This window comes from Phodopus roborovskii, unplaced genomic scaffold, assembly GCF_943737965.1.
Source record: "Phodopus roborovskii unplaced genomic scaffold, PHOROB, whole genome shotgun sequence".
Classification (NCBI taxonomy): Eukaryota; Metazoa; Chordata; class Mammalia; order Rodentia; family Cricetidae; genus Phodopus; species Phodopus roborovskii.
Window position 1 is genome coordinate 1198994 of NW_026126607.1, and position 23123 is coordinate 1222116.

At 46.0% G+C, this 23123-nt stretch overlaps 1 protein-coding gene across 1 annotated transcript in view; it reads right to left on the reverse strand.

The window, feature by feature from the left end:
* Positions 1-379: 379 nt before the first annotated feature.
* Positions 380-23123, reverse strand: part of Rnf144a (ring finger protein 144A) — a 102152-nt gene continuing 79408 nt past the window's right edge. The window contains 7 exon segments of the mRNA XM_051205969.1: positions 380-963; positions 966-1010; positions 5048-5137; positions 10125-10272; positions 13213-13420; positions 19443-19503; positions 19675-19779. Coding sequence (XP_051061926.1) covers positions 877-963; positions 966-1010; positions 5048-5137; positions 10125-10272; positions 13213-13420; positions 19443-19503; positions 19675-19779 — 744 coding nt within the window. The 3' untranslated portion in view covers positions 380-876.

A 23123-nucleotide genomic window follows, 5' to 3' on the forward strand; every position in this document is an offset into this window, starting at 1 on the left:
AAAGGCATTTGCCACCACCTGGGAGAAGGGGGACAGAAGGAATGAGCCCTGTGAGCTGACTGGAGAAGGGGGGTAGGGAGGGAGGGGGATGTAAAGCCAGAGACCATCCCTTAAATGTGTTGGTATCTTCAGAGAAATGCAACAGGGGGCCCATGTGGGTAACAGTACACAGCTCACAGCATTCAAAAAGTAATTACAGCAGGTTCCAAGAAGAACACAAAGTGTGCATAAGGCTTTCTGTAGCTCCTGAAAAAATGATCAGGCCACAAAAGTCATTTGTCTATAACTCCATAAAATGCACATTTCAAAAAAGGCATAGGATGGTTTATACGCACCTTGTTGATTTTCCCTATTCAGTTGACAGAAAGAAAAAAAAAAAGCCTTCTAAAAAGGATTTTACTAAATGCCTTTAGGAGTAAAAACAGTTGTCACAAACAGAGAGATTTTCTCAAGTCAGATAATAATCAGGTGCTGGCTGAAGAGAGTTCTAAATCTTGAAGACTTCTCCTGACAACTTGGTGCCATCTTGAAGCCAAGGTGTCCCTTTGTCTGAGTGGGTCTTGTAAGCTCCCATGGAACATTTCCAGTCTATGACCAGGGGGATAAAACTGCCTCAGGTGCAGCTGATGCCACCTCAGGCCAGGTCTGCAGACACAGAAGGACTCTGGGATGAGCCCCACCCACTTGCACTCTGCCTCCCCCACACCCCGGAGGCCACACCCAAAGCCTCTGCCCACTTGCCAAGGTCATCCCTGAAATCTCTGCAGCTCAATGGGGCACATAAGGCAAGAAACATGCTTAGTGATAAAGGGGTTGGTGAGGGGTAGGGGAACCACATGTCCCGAGGCAGCGTCTGTTCCAGCATCACGCAGTCCTCTAGGTGGGCAGTGGGTCATCGTCCCCTTTACTGCACTTACATTTGCAGCAAAGGACAAAGGGTGTGGCCAGGAGCAAGAAAGGGGGACGCCACTAAGAGCAGGGAGCCCAAATCCAGCAAAAATTCCCACCACCTTGAAAGGAAACAAAGAGGAAAGGTGAGGATGAACAGTTCCACAGCCCAAGTTTAAACCACACCACCACCCACCATTCCATCCATACTTCCAATCATAATCTATCCATCCATCCATAGGCCCATCATACAGTTTGCCTGCCCATATAACTATCCATCGTACAAATTCATCTATTCAACTACCCATCATCTATGCATTCATTCATCCACTTATAAGCATCCAACCATCCACTGATCCATGCATGTATCCATCCACCATCCACACTCATTCAACTATCTAATTCTTTGACAGTCACCCATGTACACCCCTCTCCTGCCATCTATCCAACCAGCCATTGTCTCAACTACTTATATTCCTTTCTCATTGTTCTCCCTCCCTTCCTTCCTCTTCTCCCTTCACAACCCCAACCCCATCCATTTTTCTGTGCATTCAGCCAATTGCTGATTTCTCTTGAGATACCATCATTAGTTAGACCATAGCTAGCTATTACAAATACAAACACATCTGAGATCAGGACACCCCAGAAGAACACTGTCTAATGGAAAGAATATGATTTCATCAAAGGCTAAATAAAACACCTCACAGAAAGTGGGTTCAGTTCCAGGTAAAGATCATCCAAGAAATAGAGCCCTACCTTTGGCTAGAGGACAGAAAATGGCTGATATGACAAAGATACCCAGATGGTTTAGTGTATAAGAGGGCAAGCACAAGAACCCTCAAATGTTGGAATAAGAATGACAGGGACATGGGACATTAGACATTATATTGAGCTACCCTTGCCTTTCTGGACTTTAAAACCAAACATGGACTGTTATGTATTATCACTATTTTGTTTTTCAAGACAGGGTTTCTGTGTAGCCCTGGCTGCATGGAACTCTCTCTCTGTAGATGATGCTATCCTTGAACTCACAGAGATCAACCTGCTTCTGCCTCCCTAGAGCTGGGATTAAAAGCATGTGTCATCCCCTTTCTAGGTATAACTGGCAGATAAAGACCAACTGATGCTTACATCAGCCAGTGGGGCTGTTTCAAATGAACACAGTCTTTTCCCTAGCCTTACTTAGATCAGCCCCAGTCTTCCTTCTGAATTCTGAAAGCCGAATGTGGAATTAGACTGCCACCTAGTGCTAGAGATGATAAATACATGACTTCCCAAGTCTGTTTTCTCAACTCTGCAATTGTCAAATGAAAGCATCAAACAGTTGATAAATACATGACTTCCCAAGTCTGTTTTCTCAACTCTGAAATTATCAAATAAAGCATCGAACAGTTGTGAAGGAAAGAATCCCTTCACTGGGACTTTTCCTTGAAACAAACTACACACATTTAGATACATCACAACGCATGCAAGCATGTACACACCCACATTTATAAATAAGATCACATTTGATAAAAGACATCACACTGCAGGGATAAAATGAGGCAGTGAGGATGCTGAGCCTCAGCCAGGATGGATGCTCATTTGATAAACATAATATTGGTGGTGGGACGGCACTGAGTAGGTCAGGTGATGTGTTAAAATCAAATGAAGACTCTAGGAGCTCGAGAGAAGGTTCAGCCTGTAGGACTGCACACTGCCCCTACAGAGGCCCTGAGATGGGTTCCCGGCACTGGTGCTGAGAAGGCCAGAAACAAATGCCTGTGATTCCAGCTCTACTGGATCTGACATTTCCATTTTATATCTGCACTCATCTGCACACACGCGGACCCAAGTATGCAAATGATGTTTAAAAATATATTTTTAAAAGCTCACATGCATACTTATATTTTTGGCCCCTAAGAGCACAGTGGTCACCTGAGGTCATCTGGAGCTCCCAGCTGAGCAGCAGCAAGCAGGTGACTGACTGCCAGCCTTGAAGGAGCCCCGTCCTCCAATCAAACTCATGAGCACATGCTCACACTCTGCACAATAAGGCACCATCTCAGCTCCTCGACTGCCATGGATGTATTTGCATGCTGTTTGGTAAGCTGACCTACCAAGCCACTGACTGTTGGTCATTAGTGGATGCCAAAATCACCAGAAGGAGAAAAAAAAGCACAAAAGCAAGTGACATAAAAACAAAACCATTTCACTCAGTGAGCACTGACATGTGTTTTGATTGCATTCTGTCACCCCTGAGACTGACAATAATGTTTACTTTGAATCACAAGGCGGGGCAGGAACAAGCTGACCAAAATTAACCATAGAGGTCTTGGAGGACTGAGGACAGAGACACAGGAAGTAGTGTGGAGAGGGCTTAGAGAGGGTTTTCATCCTTTTGGACAGAAGAATAACAGAGATAGGGAGGTCACCAGTCATGTCTCTGCCATCATCAACCGAGACTCAACTTGTAGCTCATAAGATGTCTTCCTGTGCAGTTAGCAGCAGAGCCAGCCAGATACCACCACCTTCTACTCCTGTTTATCTCAAAAGAAGACCTTGTCAACCAGAGTAGACATGTATGAGCATGTGAGTGTGTGTGTGTGTGTGTGTGTGTGTGCGCGCGCGCGCGCGCGCGCGCGTGTACGTGCATGTATGTGTGGGGGCGCGTGCCCACGTGGATAATCTCAAGACAAGGTAAACTGTGCAAAGCCTTGAAAAGATAAGGGCGTTTAAAAAAAATACATAGCATGCAGATGTGTTATAATGGAGCATATGACAAGGGGGCACTGAGTAAAATGTAGTGCGTGATACTTTATGTTTAGAAAACTGATAAAAAGCTTGCTGCAATGTCTCCAAGGAGTAGAGCACCCCCAAATCTGCAAGAACTAGGCTACCACTTAATAACAAAGAAGTGTAAGAAAGCAGGAACCCACAAAATAAACATACTTTATACTGAGGACAACACCCACAAACACTACAGTCACAGCATGCTAGACTTGAGGTCAATCATGACTGCCACAGATAGATAAATTCCTGGAATCCCAGCTCTTACGAAGTTCTCAGCAGTGGCCCCATCTGTGGCAATGGGAAGTCTGCCTGGCCTGTTTCCAGGGTTGGTGGGCTACGAGCACTGCCTGCTCCCAAGTAACACTTTACAGGGAGATACCCTCAGCCTTGCTGCAGACACTCATAATTGTGGGTTTCCATCCCCATCAACATGGAACTAATAGTGCTAGGGAAGTGCAGTTACAGTGAGACCCACTCCCAGCTCTAGGCTAATGTGCAGAGAGTGGGTCTCTGTCTTTAGATGGACTGGCACAGTGACCTCAGAGGACTCCTAGGAAAGAAGCCTCTTCCCCTGCAACTAGGGAGTATTGCAAACTCCACTCCTAACACCTTTGTAGTTCCCCACTTGAGTGTAAATAAAATCCATGTCTGCTAGGTCCCACAAAACCCTTAGAGATGCGGCCTTGCTAAAATCCTAGATTAAACTCATAGCCCCTGTCTCATTACCCACATGGATTCACCCTTCCACAATTCAAGCAACCCACCTGCCCTGTCCTCTCTCCTTTCCCCCACATACACGGGTCTACTTCTTGACACTCAGAACTAGCACTAAGACACAAGGAATCTTCCCACACATGTCATCTAAGTCCCCTTCCGCACCCCTCATTCACAGCTGCTGTATGTCATGGTGGGTCTGTCAGTTCATTATGTCTACCCTTTGCACCTAACAGAAGGCAGGCTCCATAGAAGAATGTCTTACACATGTGGCTGGCACACAGGGGACAAATACCACTTAATATATAATTCACCACTGCTGAATCAGTTGACCCAAAAGCCATTTATAGACTTTGTAGACAACAGCGATATTCCATTACTTTCCCCCTCATCCTTTTCTGTTAGCAACTTGCTTGCCTCTCTCAGGACAGCTCTAGACAGCTCTTCATCAAGGACCAATAGTAACAGTGTGGTCACCAGGCAGGCCTGGTCATGACCAAAGTCACAGCTAAGTAGCAAGTCTGATGCTATGCACCAAATGTATACATATTCGAACACTGGGCCAGGACCATCAGCATCACTAGAAAGTCTTCTAGAACACACACACACACACACACACACACACACACACACACACCTTTTGAGATCAAAATTCAGGTAAGCAACCTCTTACCTGTGTCCGATGCCAGATCACTGATGCCCGGGAGTGGCCCAACTTGTTGCGACAAGGCCCCTTGTCATAATGTATCAGGAGGAAGTCATCCTGTGAAGGGCAGATAAAGGTCTACGGTGAATGTTGGATTATGGCTGTCAGTATGTTTTATATTCCAGATACAGTAGTATGTGGACACAGGCAAGAATAACAGTGAGGTCAATGTGCTGAAACCTGGGTGCTGTTCCTCTGGGCCACCAGCCCTTTCCACAGAGCAGCCAGAGGAAAACTGTTAGCCTCATCCCACAGAGGGGATCGTGGGGCCAGATTTCAGTGTTAAGCCAGAGTATAGTGGCATCTCTGGAGCCTGTACCAACACAGGGGACTGAAGAGGGAGATCGGGTTTTCTCTGGGCCTGCCTGTATCGGTTCCCACGAGACCAGACCAGCTCCTACCAGGCCAGTCCTCCCTCAGTTCAGATTTTCAGAAACATTTTGCAAGGTTTCCCTTTATTTGAGAACCAGTCCAGCAACTACCCTCTACCCACAAGTTCTCTCTGTTTCCCAGTGCACAGAACTGTCTGTTCCATGTCTCTCTCTACGTGGCCTCCCCTCACACTCAGTACAGTCACTTCCAGACTGTCAGGTCCCTGGGCTGAATGCTCACCGTGGTGGTTACATCTGAGAAATCTGACCACTCAGGGCACCTGGATATGTATCAGCACCACTGATATCGGGGGTCAGGAGGCCCTGCCTGCCCATCACCAACAGGAAATGGGTAGGAAACGGTACCAGCATGTCAATACCCTTTGCTCATTTAACCAAGGCCACCAACAGGAAGTTTCTCCTTAAGTAAAAGAGCAAATTATCATAAGGTCCAATGTGACTGAAAGGACAAGAAAACCAGGGAAAATGAGGAAACCACCCACCAATTTCTGGCTCCTCAGGTCAACTCTGCTGGAGCTAGGGGATAGCAAAGCCACACTGTCCCTCAGGGCAGTGCAGACGTAAACCCTGGCTTTTATGATGCAGTTGCAGGCAATGACCACTGGAGGCAGACGTTCAGCAGCTGTCTCACCACCCCTGGACAGGTGAGCACAGTCTCTTCTAGCCCCACCTGGCCACTTCTGTCAGCTGTGAGACTCCTCCTGGACTCCTCATTGCCCTTTCCTCCACACTGATGTTAATGGGAGAATAGCAGAAGTGCACTTGTCTCATTTTGCCAAATCTGCCTATCACAGCATCTTGTCTTGTGGCTGTCTAAAAGGCTCTGAACTCCTCTTTTAAAACACACACCAAGCCACGTGGCATCAGTCACGGGAAATCTTTACTACTCTCCATCCTTGAAAGTAGGTACTGATTGGTTATCCAAACCTTCCAGAAAGTTGGTGGCAGGTGAAGACTCTTGGCCTCACTCCACAGATTCTGCGACCACACTGGCAGAGGTGTCACACCCAATCCCTTTGGCTATAAGACTATTGAAAAATAATGAACTTTCAACAAGAGCCTCAAAATAGAAAAAGAAATAGGCTGAATCCTGTTTCCGGACTGGGGGAGGGATGTCTCTCAGGAAGAGTTCACAACTTCCTGACAACTTGTCAGGCTGCCTCAAAGCAGAGACTGGAGCTAAGACAACGATGGGGGTGGGGGGGCACACCTTGGCCAAGGCTGCTATGATGTCTTATCTCTTGTCCTCTATTTCAACCTAAACCTCATGCTGGCACTTGAAAGACTAAGTCTGTGAAGGAGGGACTTCCCTGTCAGTTAATCTTCTCTGAAAGTGCCCTTTCACACACACACACACACACTCTCTCTCTCTCTCTCTCTCTCACACACACACACACACACACACCACATACACATGCACACACATACAACAAAAATGCACTCCACAACGCACATGTTCACACATACATACAAATATTTGTGTCTCTAATGTCCTCGGAGGTTTTTGTTTGTTTGCTTGCTTTAAATTCAGTCAAGCTGATGCCAGAAAATGATAGCCAGTGGGTCTTAAAGACATGATTTCACTGTGATGTTTAAGTCTGTGAATGAAGCTCTTAAGCTTACCATGGTTTCCCACTAAAATTAGCCATCAATGCATCCAGAGCAGATATAAATAGACCAGTCAGGATGTGCAGTTCAAGCCACTTGAACTATTGCTGACTACAATGCTTAACAGGTGATTTTTTCTTTATTTAAATTTGAAACAACTTTGTTTTACATGTCAATCCCAGTTCCCTTTCCCTCCCCTCCTCCTCTGTCCACCTCAATCCCTATCCCATCCCCTTTCTGCTCCCCAAGGAGGGTGAGGCCTTCTATGGGGAGTCTTCAAAGTCTGTCATATTTGGAGCAGGGCCCAGGCCCTCCCCCATGAGTCTAGGCTGAGAGAGTATCCCTCTATGTGGAATGGGCTCCCAAAGTCAATTCGTATACTAGGGATAAATACTGATCCACTAGTAGAGACCTCATAGACTGCCCAGTCCTCCTAACTAACACCCACATTGAGGTCATCTGGGTTAGTGCTATGCTGGTTTCCCAGCTATCAGACTGGAGTCCATGAGCTCCCTGTTGTTCAGGACAGCTGTTTCTATGGGTTTCTCCAGCCTGGTCTTGACCCCTTTGCTCATCACTCTTCCCTCTTTGCAGCTGGATTCCAGGAGTTCAGCTCGGTGTTTAGCTGTGGGTGTCTGCTTCTGTTTCCATCAGTGACTAGATGAAGGTTCTAGGATGGCATATAAGGTGGTCCTCAATGTCATTATCTGGGAAGGACATTTAAGGTAGCCTCTCCACTATTGCTTAGATTGTTAGTTGGGGTCATCCTTGTAGATCTCTGGACATTTCCCTAGTGGCAGATTTCTCTTAAAACCTACAATGGCTCCCTCTATTATGGTGTCTCTTTTCTTGCTCTTCTTTATTCTTCCCCTGACTCAATCTTCCTGTTCCCTCATGTCCTCCTCTTCCCTCCTCTTCTCCCCTTCTCTTTTTCCTAACTCCCTCTCCTCTCCCCCCAACCCTGCTCCCAATTTGCTCAGGAGATCTTTAACAAGAGATTTTAAAGCACTATTTTAAGGACAGTCTTTTAAAGTATACATAATCAAATAATCAAACTCTTCCAAAACCAAAGTCCTAATATCATTGTGGATAGTTGTCCTCCTGCTCAGCTCCAACTGTCAGCTTGACATAGCCTAGAGTTACCTGAGGAGGGACTTCTGATTGAGGTTTGCCCAATCAGAGTGACTTGTGGGCCTGTCCATGGGGCACTTTCTTGACTGTTAATTGATGTGGCAGAGTGTAGCCCACTGTGGGCAGCACCATTCCCTAGGCAGGTGATCCTAGCCTGTATCAGCTAGCCAGGCTGGGAGTGAGGCAGCGAGTAGCATTTTCCCACAGATCCTTCAAGTACCTGCCCTGACTTCCCTGTAAAATTTAAAACACAAAAAAGTTAAGAAATGGAAAAATCTTTCCTGAATTGCTTTTGATCAAAGTATTTTATCACAGCAACAGAGAGGAAACTAGAGAGGGGGGCTGTCAGAAGCTGCTCTAGCAGCAATAACAGCAACAGCAGCGACTTGACCTAGAGAGTGAACTGGAGATGATTGCTAGATTAAGCTAGAAACTTCTATTTTGGCGGTCAGCAAAGGGAATATGTATTTCTCTTCCATGTAGATGAGGCACAGACCTTTCCAGACACCTAGCATGACTTACTGGTTTACTGTGTGTACTTTCATTTTACCTGCTGTTCTACTGAGTGTGCTTTCTAACACACCCAAATTCTGGAATTCATCGAACTTCCAAGTCCTGTTTTGGTGGTGTCAGGAGGTGGGCCTCTGGGCGTGACCAAGTTTAGATGAGATAGAACATGAGGATGTGTCCCTGACAAGAATAGCATCTTTGTGGGGAGACCTGAGCTTGCTCTTTCCAACATGGCCCTGGGAGGAGGACCAGAAAGGAGCCTTCATCAGGACCCCACCTGTCAGCTGTCATAGTCTAGCTCTCCAGCACCTGAACTGTGAGAAACGGATGTCTGCTATTTGTCACCCAGTCTGTGATACCCTATCATAACATACAGTCTCATCAGATTTGGCCCTAAAGACTGAGACTCTAAGACACAAAGCACCTCTTCTTTTGTTGGGAACAAAAGGATGTGAGCTATCTGCATGACCGAGACCATCCCAGCTTCTTCCAAGGCCCTTAAGATAACACATGTCTTAGCATTCAGCCATCTGTACTGGCCTGCCCTTGAGGTCCTGACAATACATGCCATTAGCTGCAGCTACTAAGAGCACCACCTGTGCATATTCACTATGTTCCCTTTTAAAAGGGCCCTGACCACCTCCCATCCTCTTCCTCTCTCTCTTTCTCTCCCTCTCTCCCCTCCTCTTTTCCTCTCTCCTGCCAGTCTCCTCACCCTCACCCCCCATCCCTTTCCCCTTTTTATGATCACTTTCCCTAATAAATAACCCCTCTGCTTGAACCCTATCTTACGGCGTCTTTCTCTCGCGAACCACTTTTCTTAAATTACATGTACCCCATCCTTAGGTCCCATCTCCACAGAAGAAGTGACACTTGTGCTCAGAGAAGAGCTTCACTGTGATTGTGGCTCCTTGTGCACACAGGATTGTGTTACACCAGGAAGTGTTTTCCCCAAATTGCAGTGTGCTTAAATATGACTAAAATAAACTGCCTGGGGTAAGACTCTAGATGTCTGAACCAGCACCAGCTATGCAGTTTGAACCAGCAGCAGCTATGCAGTCATGCTGAACCATATTTCCTTCTTGCCACACATGGAGGTTGACTCTGCCAGCTCTGGTGTTTTTTCAGAGACCCCCAACACTTTTCAACAGAAAGCTGAACCCAAAGCCTGCCCTAAGCTTTTATACCCAGCTAGTGTGGCCAAGCTTCACCCCAGGGAACCAAGATTCCTATAAACACAGAAGAATCATCCCTGCTGCTACTTCCTTCTGTCACCAGCATGGCCTCCAGCTTCCCCCAGGGTAAGTGCCCCCAGTTTCCTCTCCCACATATCTGGACCCCGGGGTTCACGGCTGCCATGCCATGTTGCTCATGGCTCCCATGTGAGGCTGTGCAGTACTCACATCCAGAGACTCCAGGCAGTACCAGCAGAAGGCATGCTTGCAGTTCTTACACATCATCTGTGCACAGCCCTCATCCCGCTCGATGTACACCCTGCACTTGGGGCAGCGCTTGATGGGCGCATCACCCTCCTCCATCTTGAAAGCAGAGCTGTGGGAGACACGGTGTGAGAGTTCTGCAATGAGGATCAAGAGAGACCCAGCAGTAGGGCTGTGCTAGGAGCACCTCCCTATAGCAGGGATCCCAGACCTCTTGTTACTAAAGACAAAGAAACAAACACCCCAGAAAACAAACAGCCAAAACAGAGCAGAGCTGCCTGACTAAGGTAAAAACAAAACACAAAGAAAAGGCAACACCAACACATATCTAACTTTATATTTCTATAGAAAAACTAATATATAGTGTGAAGCTTTATACCAGAGAGAGCCTGGGAAATGGTGCTGGGGCTTCAGAAAGGTGTGCATTTTCCAAAGAGCAGATAATACATTTTGTGCACTTTGGTCTTGTCAGGAAAAGAAGTCATAAGCATACACACACAAAGATACACAATTGCTTCCAAAGATCTACCTGGACTGTTTATATTTCCCTGAAGACCTAGGATGGATGTACAATGGTTATTATAGCTTTAGGTCTGGTGGCAAATGCTGGCTCCTCCACAAACCAGCTATAGGACACCTCTACAAGCCTTAGTTTTCAGTGTGAGCCCAGGAAAGTATCCTGCTTGTGCCAAGTAGCTGTTGTGGTTTGGATGAGAACGGCTGCCATAGGCTCATACATTTGAATGCTTAGTCATCAGGGGAGTGTTTGAATAGGATTAGACAGATTAGGACATGGCCTTTTTGGAGTAGGTGCGGCCTTCTTGGAGGACATAAGGAGTTAGGCTTTAAGGTTTCAAAAGCTCACACCATGCCCAGTGTCTCCCTCCCCAACCTTCCCACCTACAAATTAAGATGTAAAGCTCTTAGCTACCATTCCAGCACTATGCAGATCTGCTTTCCACCATGGTAATCATGGACTAACCTGCTGAAGCTATAAGCCAGCCCCCATAGATGCTTTCCTTTTTAAGAGTTGCCTTGGTCATGCTAAGACAGCAACTGGTGAAAAGTAGCAAGAAGTTAATACTGTTAATTAATGTTTCAAAAGTAAAACAGGTATTTAGGCATGGCTAAGGAAGACATCCATATCAGTTTTATTTTTTGTCTGTTTGTTCTTTAAGATGGCTATTCTCTTAAATAAAACATCTGGAAGAAAAATGATAAAGGCCAAGAGAAGATACCATACATTCCAGGGGTACAGCCTGTCTGATGATTATCAGAGAAAATTCCTCATGATCATGTCCTCTGGTTTACTAAGTGTCATGAGATACATGAATTAGGTTCTGATTTGTCCACTGATAGAAATTCTGGAAAGGTGCCTCAGTGGAAGGGTGTTTGCCCTGGAAGCACAAGGACTAGAGTTTGGATCCCAAGAACCCATGTAAAAACTGGGTTGGTGTGGCATCTGTCTGTAACCTCAGCCCTAGAGACAGGTAAGGACAGAGTATCCCCAGGCAAGCTGGCTTGCTAGTCTCACTGGTTAATGAGCTCTAGGTTCAACTGAGAGACCCTGCCTCAAAATATAAAATGGAGTATAATCCAGGAAGATAGTGCCAAATTCCACCTGAATGCCAGGATTACAGCATGTGCCATCAACTCTGGTGTGTGCATGGGGTGGTTACTGAACATGGGGCTTACTGCATGCTAGATAAACAGTCTACTGACTGAGTTCATCTCCAGCCCCTGAGGAAGGTTTGCAGTATGGAAAATGCTTGGGCTAGGAGGCTTCTTTATTCCACTAGAAAGTACCCTTCGTTCCTGTTATTCCAACTAAGAAGCAAACTTACTAGGGTTTACTCCTAGGGACAAACTACTGGACTGCTTCCCTGAGTAGATGCCTCATTTGCTTTTAGCTCTCCCCTCCCTGGAAGTCAACCTCTGCCAATTACTCTTAATCAAGCTCCATAGCAAGGACATTTCTTCCTTGAGTCTGGAAGCTTCTATAACCTGGCATCTAAGTTCAGTGGTCTTTGCTAGTATCAAACACCAATGTATGCATAGCCCCTGATGGCAGAAGCATCAGCCACAGGAACAGGGACCTACAACATAGCAAGTCCTGGATGGTGGTTCATGAATTCAAACTGCAGCAGGAAAGCAAAGGATGGCATCACCAAGCCTAACAGAAGAGATGAGAACCCTGTGCAAAGGGCAGCAAGAAGGCTCTGGAAAAGGGACATGGTGGGAGAGGGACCTAGTCTGGCGACAGTGTACAAAGTGAAGATGACAGAGGATCTGTGTGGAGCATGGCTAGGGCATCTTCCTGAAGATGGGGAAACAAGGAAAACCAGGGACTGGCGGGCAGTCATGATAGTCTCTTCAGCAGCATGGCCACTTTGCCAAGCTGAACAACATGACAGTATGGGGAGGGATGCCCCTGCTATAACCAGTTTCTTATGGTTCACTTTGTTAAATTCTAACGTTCATGGAATTAATTTACAAAGTTCACCTACGCAAACAGCTGGGCTATTTGACTGGAAGGAGCAAGAGGGAAGAAATTGAGTAGTGTTTTGGCCATATTCTAATAGACTCAATTTTAAAGAGATACGTACGGGTCTCTTAGCTTCAGGTACCTATAGACCTATTAGTAATCTTGCTTGTTGCCAGCACTCACTATCACCTTTTTTACTTATTCCTACACTCTTATTTCAGATCACCTCCAACAGAGGTTAGCTGTGGGAAAATTGCAGGTACCAAAGCATTAACCTAGGTGTGTATCTCACAGTGCATCTATCATTTCATGGAGGGTGTAGACAGAGGTTCTTACATATCTTTACATTCCCAGAAACTTGTGTTGCACCTGGCAAATGTTCTTACAAATAAACCATAGGTAGGAAAAACTCAGGAGGTAGACTGTGTACTGAGGACAGTGATTTATGGTCGCATGCTCTCAGGTGACACTTTCCAGATACACCTTCTGCCAGTCATAGCCCCAGCCCATGGCTCTCATCTCCCAGCCCATTCATTCTTCCACAGCTCCTGCATAGCTGTGCCCTACCTGGTCTCCCCAGGAAGGAAGGTGATTGGCATGGTATCAGGGCAGCCTTGGCCAGGGTGCCAGCGGGCTTTGCAAGCAGAGCAGAATTCCATGTCGCAAGCTTTGCACTGCACCAGCTGGGGGGTCTGAATCCCTATGTCCTGGAGTTGGCACACGGCTTGGCAGGTGGATGCTGGGCACCACGTCCGGCAAGGGTCAAAAAGCACCTCTAGCACAAGGACACAGAAGATAAAAATCAGGTTCAGAATACCACAGACACTGGAGAGGGTGAGTATGGAGAAGACCCTCTGGGGCACCAACAAAGGCAGTCAGAATGGAGGCCATCCAGGTGACCCAGCCAGACACACTCCAGATAAACTGATAATTTACTCCCCTCGTGTTTATCCAACTCCACCCAAGCCTCTCTCAGCTTTTCACCCTCGGGCCTGGTATGCCAAGGGCTCCCGCACCCGCCATAGTGCTCACCCAGCCCAGTCTCTCTGAGTGTTGACATAACCAGATCCTTGTCTGACCCATCCCCCATGTTCCCACTGACAGCCTTGTCTTCAACCCTCACCACACAGTGTCAGGTTCACACATAGCCACTTGCAAATCTTGTTGGAAGGTGCAAAGGAAGGAGGGAAGGAAAATGTTGCATTAGTCTTATGGCCTTTCTTCCTGTCTGTGGTGGCATACAGAACCATGGCTTTTGCGATGGCATTTCCAGAACTAGGAGTCTTAATTTGTTCGTAGTTAGTCTTATAGTAGGGTGATCCACATGCCCAAGACAGATTCTCTTGCCAAGTCTAAACCTGGGTAAAACTAGCACTTTGCATTCCCTGCAGATTAAGCCCAAGCTACTGCAAAGCCTTTCTTAATGGGACTGGTCAGGAAGTTTAGTTTAAAAACAGGATATGGTGGCATTCCTTGCTTCACATCCTGATCCAAGCCCTGCATTTATAACTCGTCCTGAGTTGCCCTCCATGGTGAGCCAGCCCAGCATCTCACTTCCCCTCCTCTCTAGTGGACTTGGAACTTTCACCAGATAAGGTAGGTGACACCAACAGGAGGCTAACATTCTGACAGGGACCATGGCAGGCCAGTGGATTGCTGGACCATCTCCACGAGGCTGCATGGGCCACTGGCCCTCAGCTTTGTAGTTGCGCTGCTCTTGAGAAGCAATCTGGGGAGCATTAAAATTTTGATGGGCAAATGTGCAAAAGGAACTTGCTAACGTGCAAGGAAAAGGGTGCTTGTTTGCAAGCATCCTGGCCCTACCCCAGGTAGCCAGACATGGTTGTGGCTCACCTGATTAAAAAGTGGGAACTCTACTCAATGGGACACCCAGCCGACTGAGAGTGCAGAGGGCTGCTATGATGAGCACTGACTGATCACCTAGCACATAAGCCTATGCGCACATCGATGAGGCAGCTCCTAAATTAGGACAATTGAAGCGGAGGACTCATTCTAACTGTAGGGAGCACCAGTCCCATGCACTGGGGTCCTGGACTGAATAAAAAGGAACAATCAAGCTAAGAACAGGCATTCATCCCTTTCTGCTTCCTGACTGCAGATGCAATGTAAACAGTAGCCTCACATTCTTACCACCATGCCTTCCCTACTGTGGTGTGCTTACAGAACTTCAAACTGTGAGCCAAATAAACCCTCAGGCACAAGGTCTGAAGCTGCAGAGTTCATGACCTCACACAGCTTGTGTGTGTGTGTGTGTCTTTCCATGGGTTCTATGTTCCTCAAGAATAAGGGACATTCTGTCCAGTCCCGAAGGAGCAAGCCTCTCAGGTATAAGCTCAATAATGACCTTACCGACTATAGTAGAGGACCGTCAGCCTCTGTGAACGGCAGAGTAGGGATTATTTACATTGCTAGGGACCATGTGATTTGGGGGTTTCTGCAACATCTACTTGGTTTGCTACTGGGGTTAAGAGCAGACTACCCGATTCTGAGGAAACCTAAATTATAGTAGCTGGGGGTAGGAGATGGGTTGGTCTAGTATCCATGGCAGCTGACCTTTAATCTAGTATAACTCCTTGCCTTATTTGTTAAGGTAAGTTCATTAAAAGCATAAAAGCATATATCTTTTGATATGAGAGCAACAGCCAGAGATGGTACATGTGACAACAGGGGGACTCCAGACCTGAGAACCTGCATCACACATAATGATTGGACTCCATTACGGTACTGTAAAATCTCTGAGATGCCCCTGACACCAAGAGAATGAACAGCAGCTTCTGTCCAACTGGGGTGTCAATGTGTGCTGTCTGAAGAAGGTTCCTGACCACTGAATGTGTGGATTTGTGTGGAGACAGAATAGGGGCACATGGAGAAGGGTTGCCTTGCAGTCTTGGGATGCTGAGAGGTCCCTAAAACCTCCCAGCTCTCAAGTGCATGCTGGGAGGAAATCACCAGGGAGCTCCCAATAGCTCAAGAACCCTCAGGATTTTCACTGCTAGCAGCTCTTCCCTGTCAACACACAACTTCAGATTCACCTACCAGGCCTCTGACTCTCTCTGTGCATGTGATCCAGGAGCCAGCCTGGTCTCAGACCAATATGATGTACTCTATCTGCATAGGAACTGAAGGAAGTTCTGAGGAAAGGGGGACATGGGGACTCAACATACTGAATGTGTGACATAGACCCAGGCCTCTGGATTACTGTTTAATTAATATCATGCTGTAGTTAAACCTTGCTGGGAGTAAGCTTCCTATCTCAGACCCTGGGAATCTCTGTGTCCTGCCTGGTGACCCTCCTGTGTTCTGGAAGCCCTAGACATCAGTGGGACAGGCTTCTTTTTACACACTTCTGATGACAGTGGGAGAGGCCACCTTGTACCTTTATCACAGAAGGCCCATTCGGCTGTGGCATGGAAGGGAGGCCTAAGAAAGGTTTCCATGGTAACAACTCCAAGTCTATGACTGGTTTACTCAGGGCCTTTATGGCCCTGCCTATTACCACATGGAGAGATTCCCTACAGGCAGAGGGGAAGTGATCTGCCTCTGAGCAGACTACAGCATCTTTCTTGGGCTGTGAGGCCAACAGTGCAGCCCCAACCCCTAGCTGAAATCTATTAATATGATCATTGTTCTTTCCACTGCTCAGCTCTTCCAGCTGTACATATAAGCAGGGGTCAGTCAGTAATAAAGCTCAGAGCAGACATCACTTATGTGCTTCTCTTAGAATGTATAAATATGTCTCTCGGCTTCCCTGTCACCAGTGTCTATTAATAACGCATTATCCATGCTGCATCCTATATAGTGTATTATATCTACTATATACACACATGTATGTATATGAGATATGTTAACGTGGAGCAGGTTCTGCATTCTGGGGAAGTAAAAGAATACAGTCATAACTCTACTCTGCCAAAGGCCTACTAGTCCCACAGGACTTGTCTTCAGGAGACGGGGGTTAATGTGCATTTCTTAGGGATCCTTGATGAAGCAGAGACCCAAGAGATCTATTAGAAAAAAATCCAACAAATTTTCACAAGGGTGGTTTACTCTTTGAAGACAAATGGTATGCAGAAGCATTCTGAGGGACTGGCACCCAACACACCCTCCTGTGCTCCCTGCTGCTGTGTTGACTGATTCACTAAGTACCCTGGTCCTTAGGGTGGTGGTGGTGGGTTAGACCTTGTTGGGAAGACACTGCAAACTGAGGACTCTGGTTCTTATTAAGGATGGAAATGGACCTGGCTGTGTTATTAATCACTCTGAGATTTTCTTTTCTTTTAATAAACAAAAGGATCAATTTGGGATACCATGTACTTCCAGACAGACTGGAAAGAAACACTCAGAAGCTGCAGGAGCATGCTGTGCTCCATGGACCTTTCTCTAGAACCTTTTCTCACCCAGGTGCTAGAGTTTGCCCAACGGGACAGAAGGTTCCAGAAAGCAAAAGCAGTACCCAAGAACCCTCCCTGGCCTCCAGATAGACAAAGACTTCACTGGGGAGAGGTCAAGAATTGAAAATGAAAATCCAGGCTGCTGGGTCAGTCAAGACACACCATGGCTAAATAAAGAGGTGTTTGAAGCTTAAACTACCGTTGGTCTTCTCTGTAACTAAAAATGATAGAAAATCATCTAAATGAGTTTCCTTCCAAGGCATCCCCAATGGACTAAACTTTGAAGGAATGAAGCAAGTCAGAGTTAGCTTTCTGATCACATCTCTAGGTTCATCCAAGGTGCTGACTAGAATATGCAGCTGTGTTTTACGTCCCACTTCTAACATTCCATCTGGCCAGCACTTCTGTGGTATTAAGTCCAAATCCTTTTAAAACATTACTCAGTGTTAGGCTGCTAAGATGTTTTCTAGTTACAGTTTCCTGTATTTTTCTAACCTAAGTTAAGGTGATTCATTTCTGATGCAAGAGTCAGAATCTTTTAGATGAAGCCAGAGGGAAAAAAGAAAGCTTAAAATTATTTGGTTGAAAAACCTACCCCACTTCATATTGGAATTAAATTTTGATGTCAAAGAAAGTTCATGTCCTTGTGATTGAAATAACTCCCAGTCTCTGTTTACATCCCATGAAATTGGGTTTAAAGGAGTCTGAGGTTCTCAGATCCAAATGAGCCAACTCCATAACGCCCTGCTCTGTCTTTAATGTTGCAGGGCATTAGGTTTAAGGTGAGCTAACCCAATGTAAATGATGCCTGTCATTTAAAGAAACAGACTCTGAAAAAACAAATTTTGAAGTCAGAATTGAAAACAAATTAAAAATCCCTGTTGATCTTGTAAAAAGCTTTATTTAATCTAATTGTATGTGCTGTGCATGTATGCAATTTTTTATGTGTATGTCTGCATGGGTATGTGAACCATATGCATGCCATGCTCATGGCGGTCGGAAAAGGGCATCAGACACCTGGGAACTGGAGTTACAGATGGTCATGAGTCACCACCTGTGTGCTGAGAACTAAAGCAAGGTCCTGTGCAAGAACTTAAGTGTTCTCAACTGCTGAGATATCTCTCCAACCCCACTGATTTTTAAATTTATCTATACATATACACACAGAGGAACACACACACACACACACACACTTATATACATGTGTATGTGTGTTATATTTTTAAGTAAACGAAAGATTATCTCTAGCATTTCTCTTGTTTTCTTTTTAAACCTCAAACTTGTAGCACCCACACCCCTCTGACACTACTGCATCCTGCCCTGCATTTTGCATTCCATATAAGCACTTCACCTTGTGATCTGGCTCAGCAGCAAGCCTCTGATCCAGGCTCATGGTATCTAGGCAGAGGGGATGTGGTCATAGTAGTGTTCACTGCCTCGTCAGAGCACTCATGGGGTGTCCTCCTAGAAGCTCTGCAGCAGAAGCCACCTGCACTACCCTATCTCCCATCTACTCTTTGCAGTGACCTCGGGTCTCTGAGAGCAGAGCAGATGGGACCTGTATGTTCCTTCAAACACCATTTTATGATCGCAAAGCACTTCAGAGAGCAAGATAAAGGCCTCACATGGCATTCGGCATGTCTCAGTGTCTGGCAATGAGGTCACCAAATAAAGTTACCAACTCTTTTGAGTACATTCCACACATCTATCTATCTATCTGTCTTCTCCAGGATTGGATCTAAAAAGAAGTGGTCTGTGAAGGACCCAGCAGGAGTGGAGAAGTTAGCTCTCAAGGCTGGAGATGTGGCTAGATCCCCATTAGAGTTAGAAAGCACACAAGTCACCCAGTTGCCATGGGTATGAGAACAGTGGACTGTGGTATGACAAGCCTGGGGTACTCACTGAGGCCCAAGGCTCAGTTACTCATGAGCACTGTTACCTAAGCCTTCAAGTGGTAGTGAGTCAGGGTAGGATGAATCTAGATGCAACGTTCAACAGTGGGACCTGCAGGAGTTCCAAACTTTAGGTCTTTTAAATGTAGGGCCATCTAAGAGTTTAGACCCAAACCTGGCTAAAGAAAATAGGGACTAAGAATCTTCTTAAACCAGCAAGAAGCCCCCATCTCTGTATATAAATAGTGTCTCCTGAGTCCCTTCTGCTGCCAAATAGGTCACAAGTCCAGGCTGCCAGGCTGTAAGCAGCTCAGAGGGTACTCCGCCAACATTATTTCAGAGGCACAATTTACACTGATGCTTTCCATCCTTGTTGCATCTTTTTTCATTCCCAGCAAATGATGTACACTCATGTCTCCCAAAAGAAAGCTCCATCAATGTTGCCCACCTTCCGTTGTTGGATTCAAAGCTGGCTGCCACAGCAGAGACCACTTACCTCTTTCAAATTGTAGCTTTTTATATCTTTGCATAATTTCAGCTGCAACCATACACTCAATCTGCAAAGAAAAAGAAAAAGGGGGAAAAAAGCAGACATAAGGATTGTGAAACACAGAGGGTTAGAATGTCATACAACACAACAGGATCCTGCTAAACCAACCAAAGCCCACCACACACAGGCAACCAAACCTCGTGTTGTGTCCTCCCGCCCCCTTCCTGCCCCAACGTGCCTCATTCTCCTGAAGGTGGCCCTGTTTTGGGCATGCAGCATCTGGGCAGCTAATCGAAGTTTCTAGGCCTTCTTTGATTAAGAGCTCAACATACTGTTTCAGGCACTGGAAGAAAGAAAAGTGTGTAAACACCTGCACGTCCCGAATACCAAAGACAAAGTGGTGTGTTAAGCAAACAGCTAGCTATTAACTCTGAGAGCTACCTTCACTACTGGCCTGGCAACATAAGCCCATTGGTGCGATCCTGGTATGAATATTACAGGGATGACCAAGCACTTTCTGACTGGGTTTACAGTGTGGCCATTAAGATGAAACTCATACTCTGTACTGTCAGCTGCATGAGTCATAGGCCCTAGGGATGAACCTACACCTACTCTTCTGCTAAACAGACATCACATTAAACTACTTCCTAAGTTCTTATCGTCATTCCCATAGAGGAGCACATCTCTCCTCCTTTATCAGAGAGGTGTCTTCAGTGGACAGAGTGACTGATACAAGTCCTACAACATGGACAGAGGAAGGGATTTTAAAGCGTTTAGCTCTAAATAGGACAGCAATATCACAACCCTACTCACAAGGCCCAGGGATCATTGGAGAAGAAGAGGCAGAAAGACGGTAAGAGTCAGAGGGAGAGAAACAGCCTTTGGCAGACAGGACAGGGCAAGGAAGGGGGAAGGAAAGGGAAGGAAGGAGGGGAAATGGTAAGATAAAGGGAAGAAGGAAGAAGAGAGGGAGGCCAAGGCCAACTTCCCAATGCTGTTTTCCAGAGACTTGACATCATGTGCAAAATATTGCCCTGGACTCTAAAACAGTGTTTATCAACCTGTGGGTCACATGACTCCTTTGGAGGTCAAACAACCCTTTCAAGGGGTTGCAAGTCAGATATCCTGCATATCAGATATTTACATGATGATTCATAATAATAGAAACCTACAGTTAAGGAAGTAGCAATGGTGACTGCGTCCTGAAAACCCAGTACTATATTAAAATGTCAAGAAGGTTGAGAACCACCACTGTAAACACAGGCCCTTAGTTTGATATGTCTGTGGGGCTCTGATGAGGAATCTGGCTGGGAACATGGCGCACCTACATCTACCTGTAGATAAGAGATGCTTTGGAGTTCTGTTTGAGACACAGGATGGTGGAGTTATCAGAAACAAACCAATTGCCATCCTTGGAGGCTTTCCCAAGACAAGAGAGGGCAGGTAATCAGGGAAAAATAGGGTTACAATGCCACCCCACCCCCGACCTACACAGCACTGCTGACCGGCTATGAGGTGACACTTGGCTTGGTGGTGAAGCTCTATTCTACGTGTGGCAGGCATGGAAGTGGCATGCCTTGTCTGTGGTGGCCACGTGGAAAGGGAGCATAACCCTGCAGTTTTCGGAATCAGACAGACTCAGGCAATCTTGGATCCTCTCCCAAGGCCATGGAGACACACCCTTGATGCTTTTGGCCCCTAGTTCTCTACACAATAAGATCTGAATGTCTGCTTTACTAGGCTTTCTTGACAGAAGGAAATAAAGAATATCAACACCTGTCACAAATCTTAGTATAGCAGCTAAGTAAGCAGGGGCTGTTGTCTCATTTGTCTGCCTGTGCGGTTTGCCTTTTACAGTCACAGGCATAAAAAAGCCCAAATCCTTAGCAAAAAGATTATTGCTTTACTGTCTATAATTAAATCTGTCTAATTTGGTGTCTGGAAAGTCTCAGAATGTCTTAAACCAACAGCTCTGGCCAAGGTCCAATATAAAGACACAACCTCATTCTCTCTCAGTGGGAAACAGAACAATCAAACCAGGTAGGTGTGAGATGAATGTCCTCAGGGCTTCTCACAACCACACTGTTCAAAACTTGCTTGTGTCCATGAGCAGTGAGTCACGCTGGGTGACTGCAACCCCAAGAGCAAGCTCAGCAGACGGACGGATCGCATTTCTGAGCAGCACACACAGTGCTTATGTCATGGGAATATTGATTTGTTTACTACAGAGCGGCTGCTCCTGCATCCATCAAAACCAGCCACGGCCCTCTTCCAGATGTAAAGTGGGCTATGACTCATAAGCCTTGTTTTCCAATCTAATGGCAAAAAGATGTCTTAGAATGAGAACACACATACACACACACAAATCAGGCAACAAGAGAAACTTCTGTTATAATAAATAAACATTCTCCCAGACAGGAATTGACATACTCGCTGATATATCTATCATCTTTCTTTAATCAGATGCCTCCCAAATACCAGACTGTTGTCAGTCACTTTGCCTCTGTTAGCCCAATAAATAAAACCACAACTGTAGGAGGTGTTACCATTCCCATTCCCCACAGTGAAAGTGAGGTCCCCGGGAGTTAAACACCACCCAAGGCCACTTTCTACAAATGGAAGCACTAAGCCCCAGAGCACAAGGGCAGAGCTCCAAGGTTGGCTGTTTTTCATTTGTTTGTTTGTTTGTTTGTTTTGTTTTTGTCTGATTTCCCATTCTTTTTCTTCTTCAATTAACTCCTTAAACTGGGTTTGGTGACTCAGGCCTGTAATCCCAGTACTTTGGTGGATGAGGCAAGAAGATAATGAGTGCAATGCCACCCTGACTACACAGTGACTTCCTGTTACTTTATACTGATCATTCTGAACCAGAGAGCGAATCACTATAGAAAAAAACCAATACACACACCACACATACACACACCCCATATACCATATACAAACATAACCACACACACAGACACACCCCCACATACATACACACCACATACCACACACAGCCATACATACTTGCATACACATACATACCCCCACACATGCACACATGCACCACACACACAGAGACACGCACCAGACATACACATACTTCCCCACATACACCAGAGCAAAACAATATCACAAACACACACACACACACACACACACACGTACACACGTACACTCCTCCACACACTCACCAGAGCAAAACACTATGACAAAAAAGAACCAACACACACCACACACATGAACCACATATACCACCCCCCCACACATACCACATACAACACACACATATACATACTTACATACACACACATTCCCCTCACACACCACAGACACATACACACACACACACACACACACACACACACACACACACACACACACACAGACTCTTATAGCATAAGCAATCATTTTTGAAGCATCTCTGTTATATCAAAAAATGCTCACAGAACAAAGGCTACACCTACTAAATTGACATCTGAATCAACACAGAAGTGTGCTACATCTATTGTCAACCTGACACAAACTAGAGCCACTTGGGAAGAGCCAACCTCAACTGGAAAATTGCTTCAATTGGATTGCCCTGTGGCAATGAAGGACTGTCTTGATTGCCAAGTGATGTAGGAAGGCCTAACCCACTGTGGGTGTTGCTCTCCCTGGACAGGTGAACCTGAGCTGTGTGAGAAAGACAGCAAGAGCCAAGGA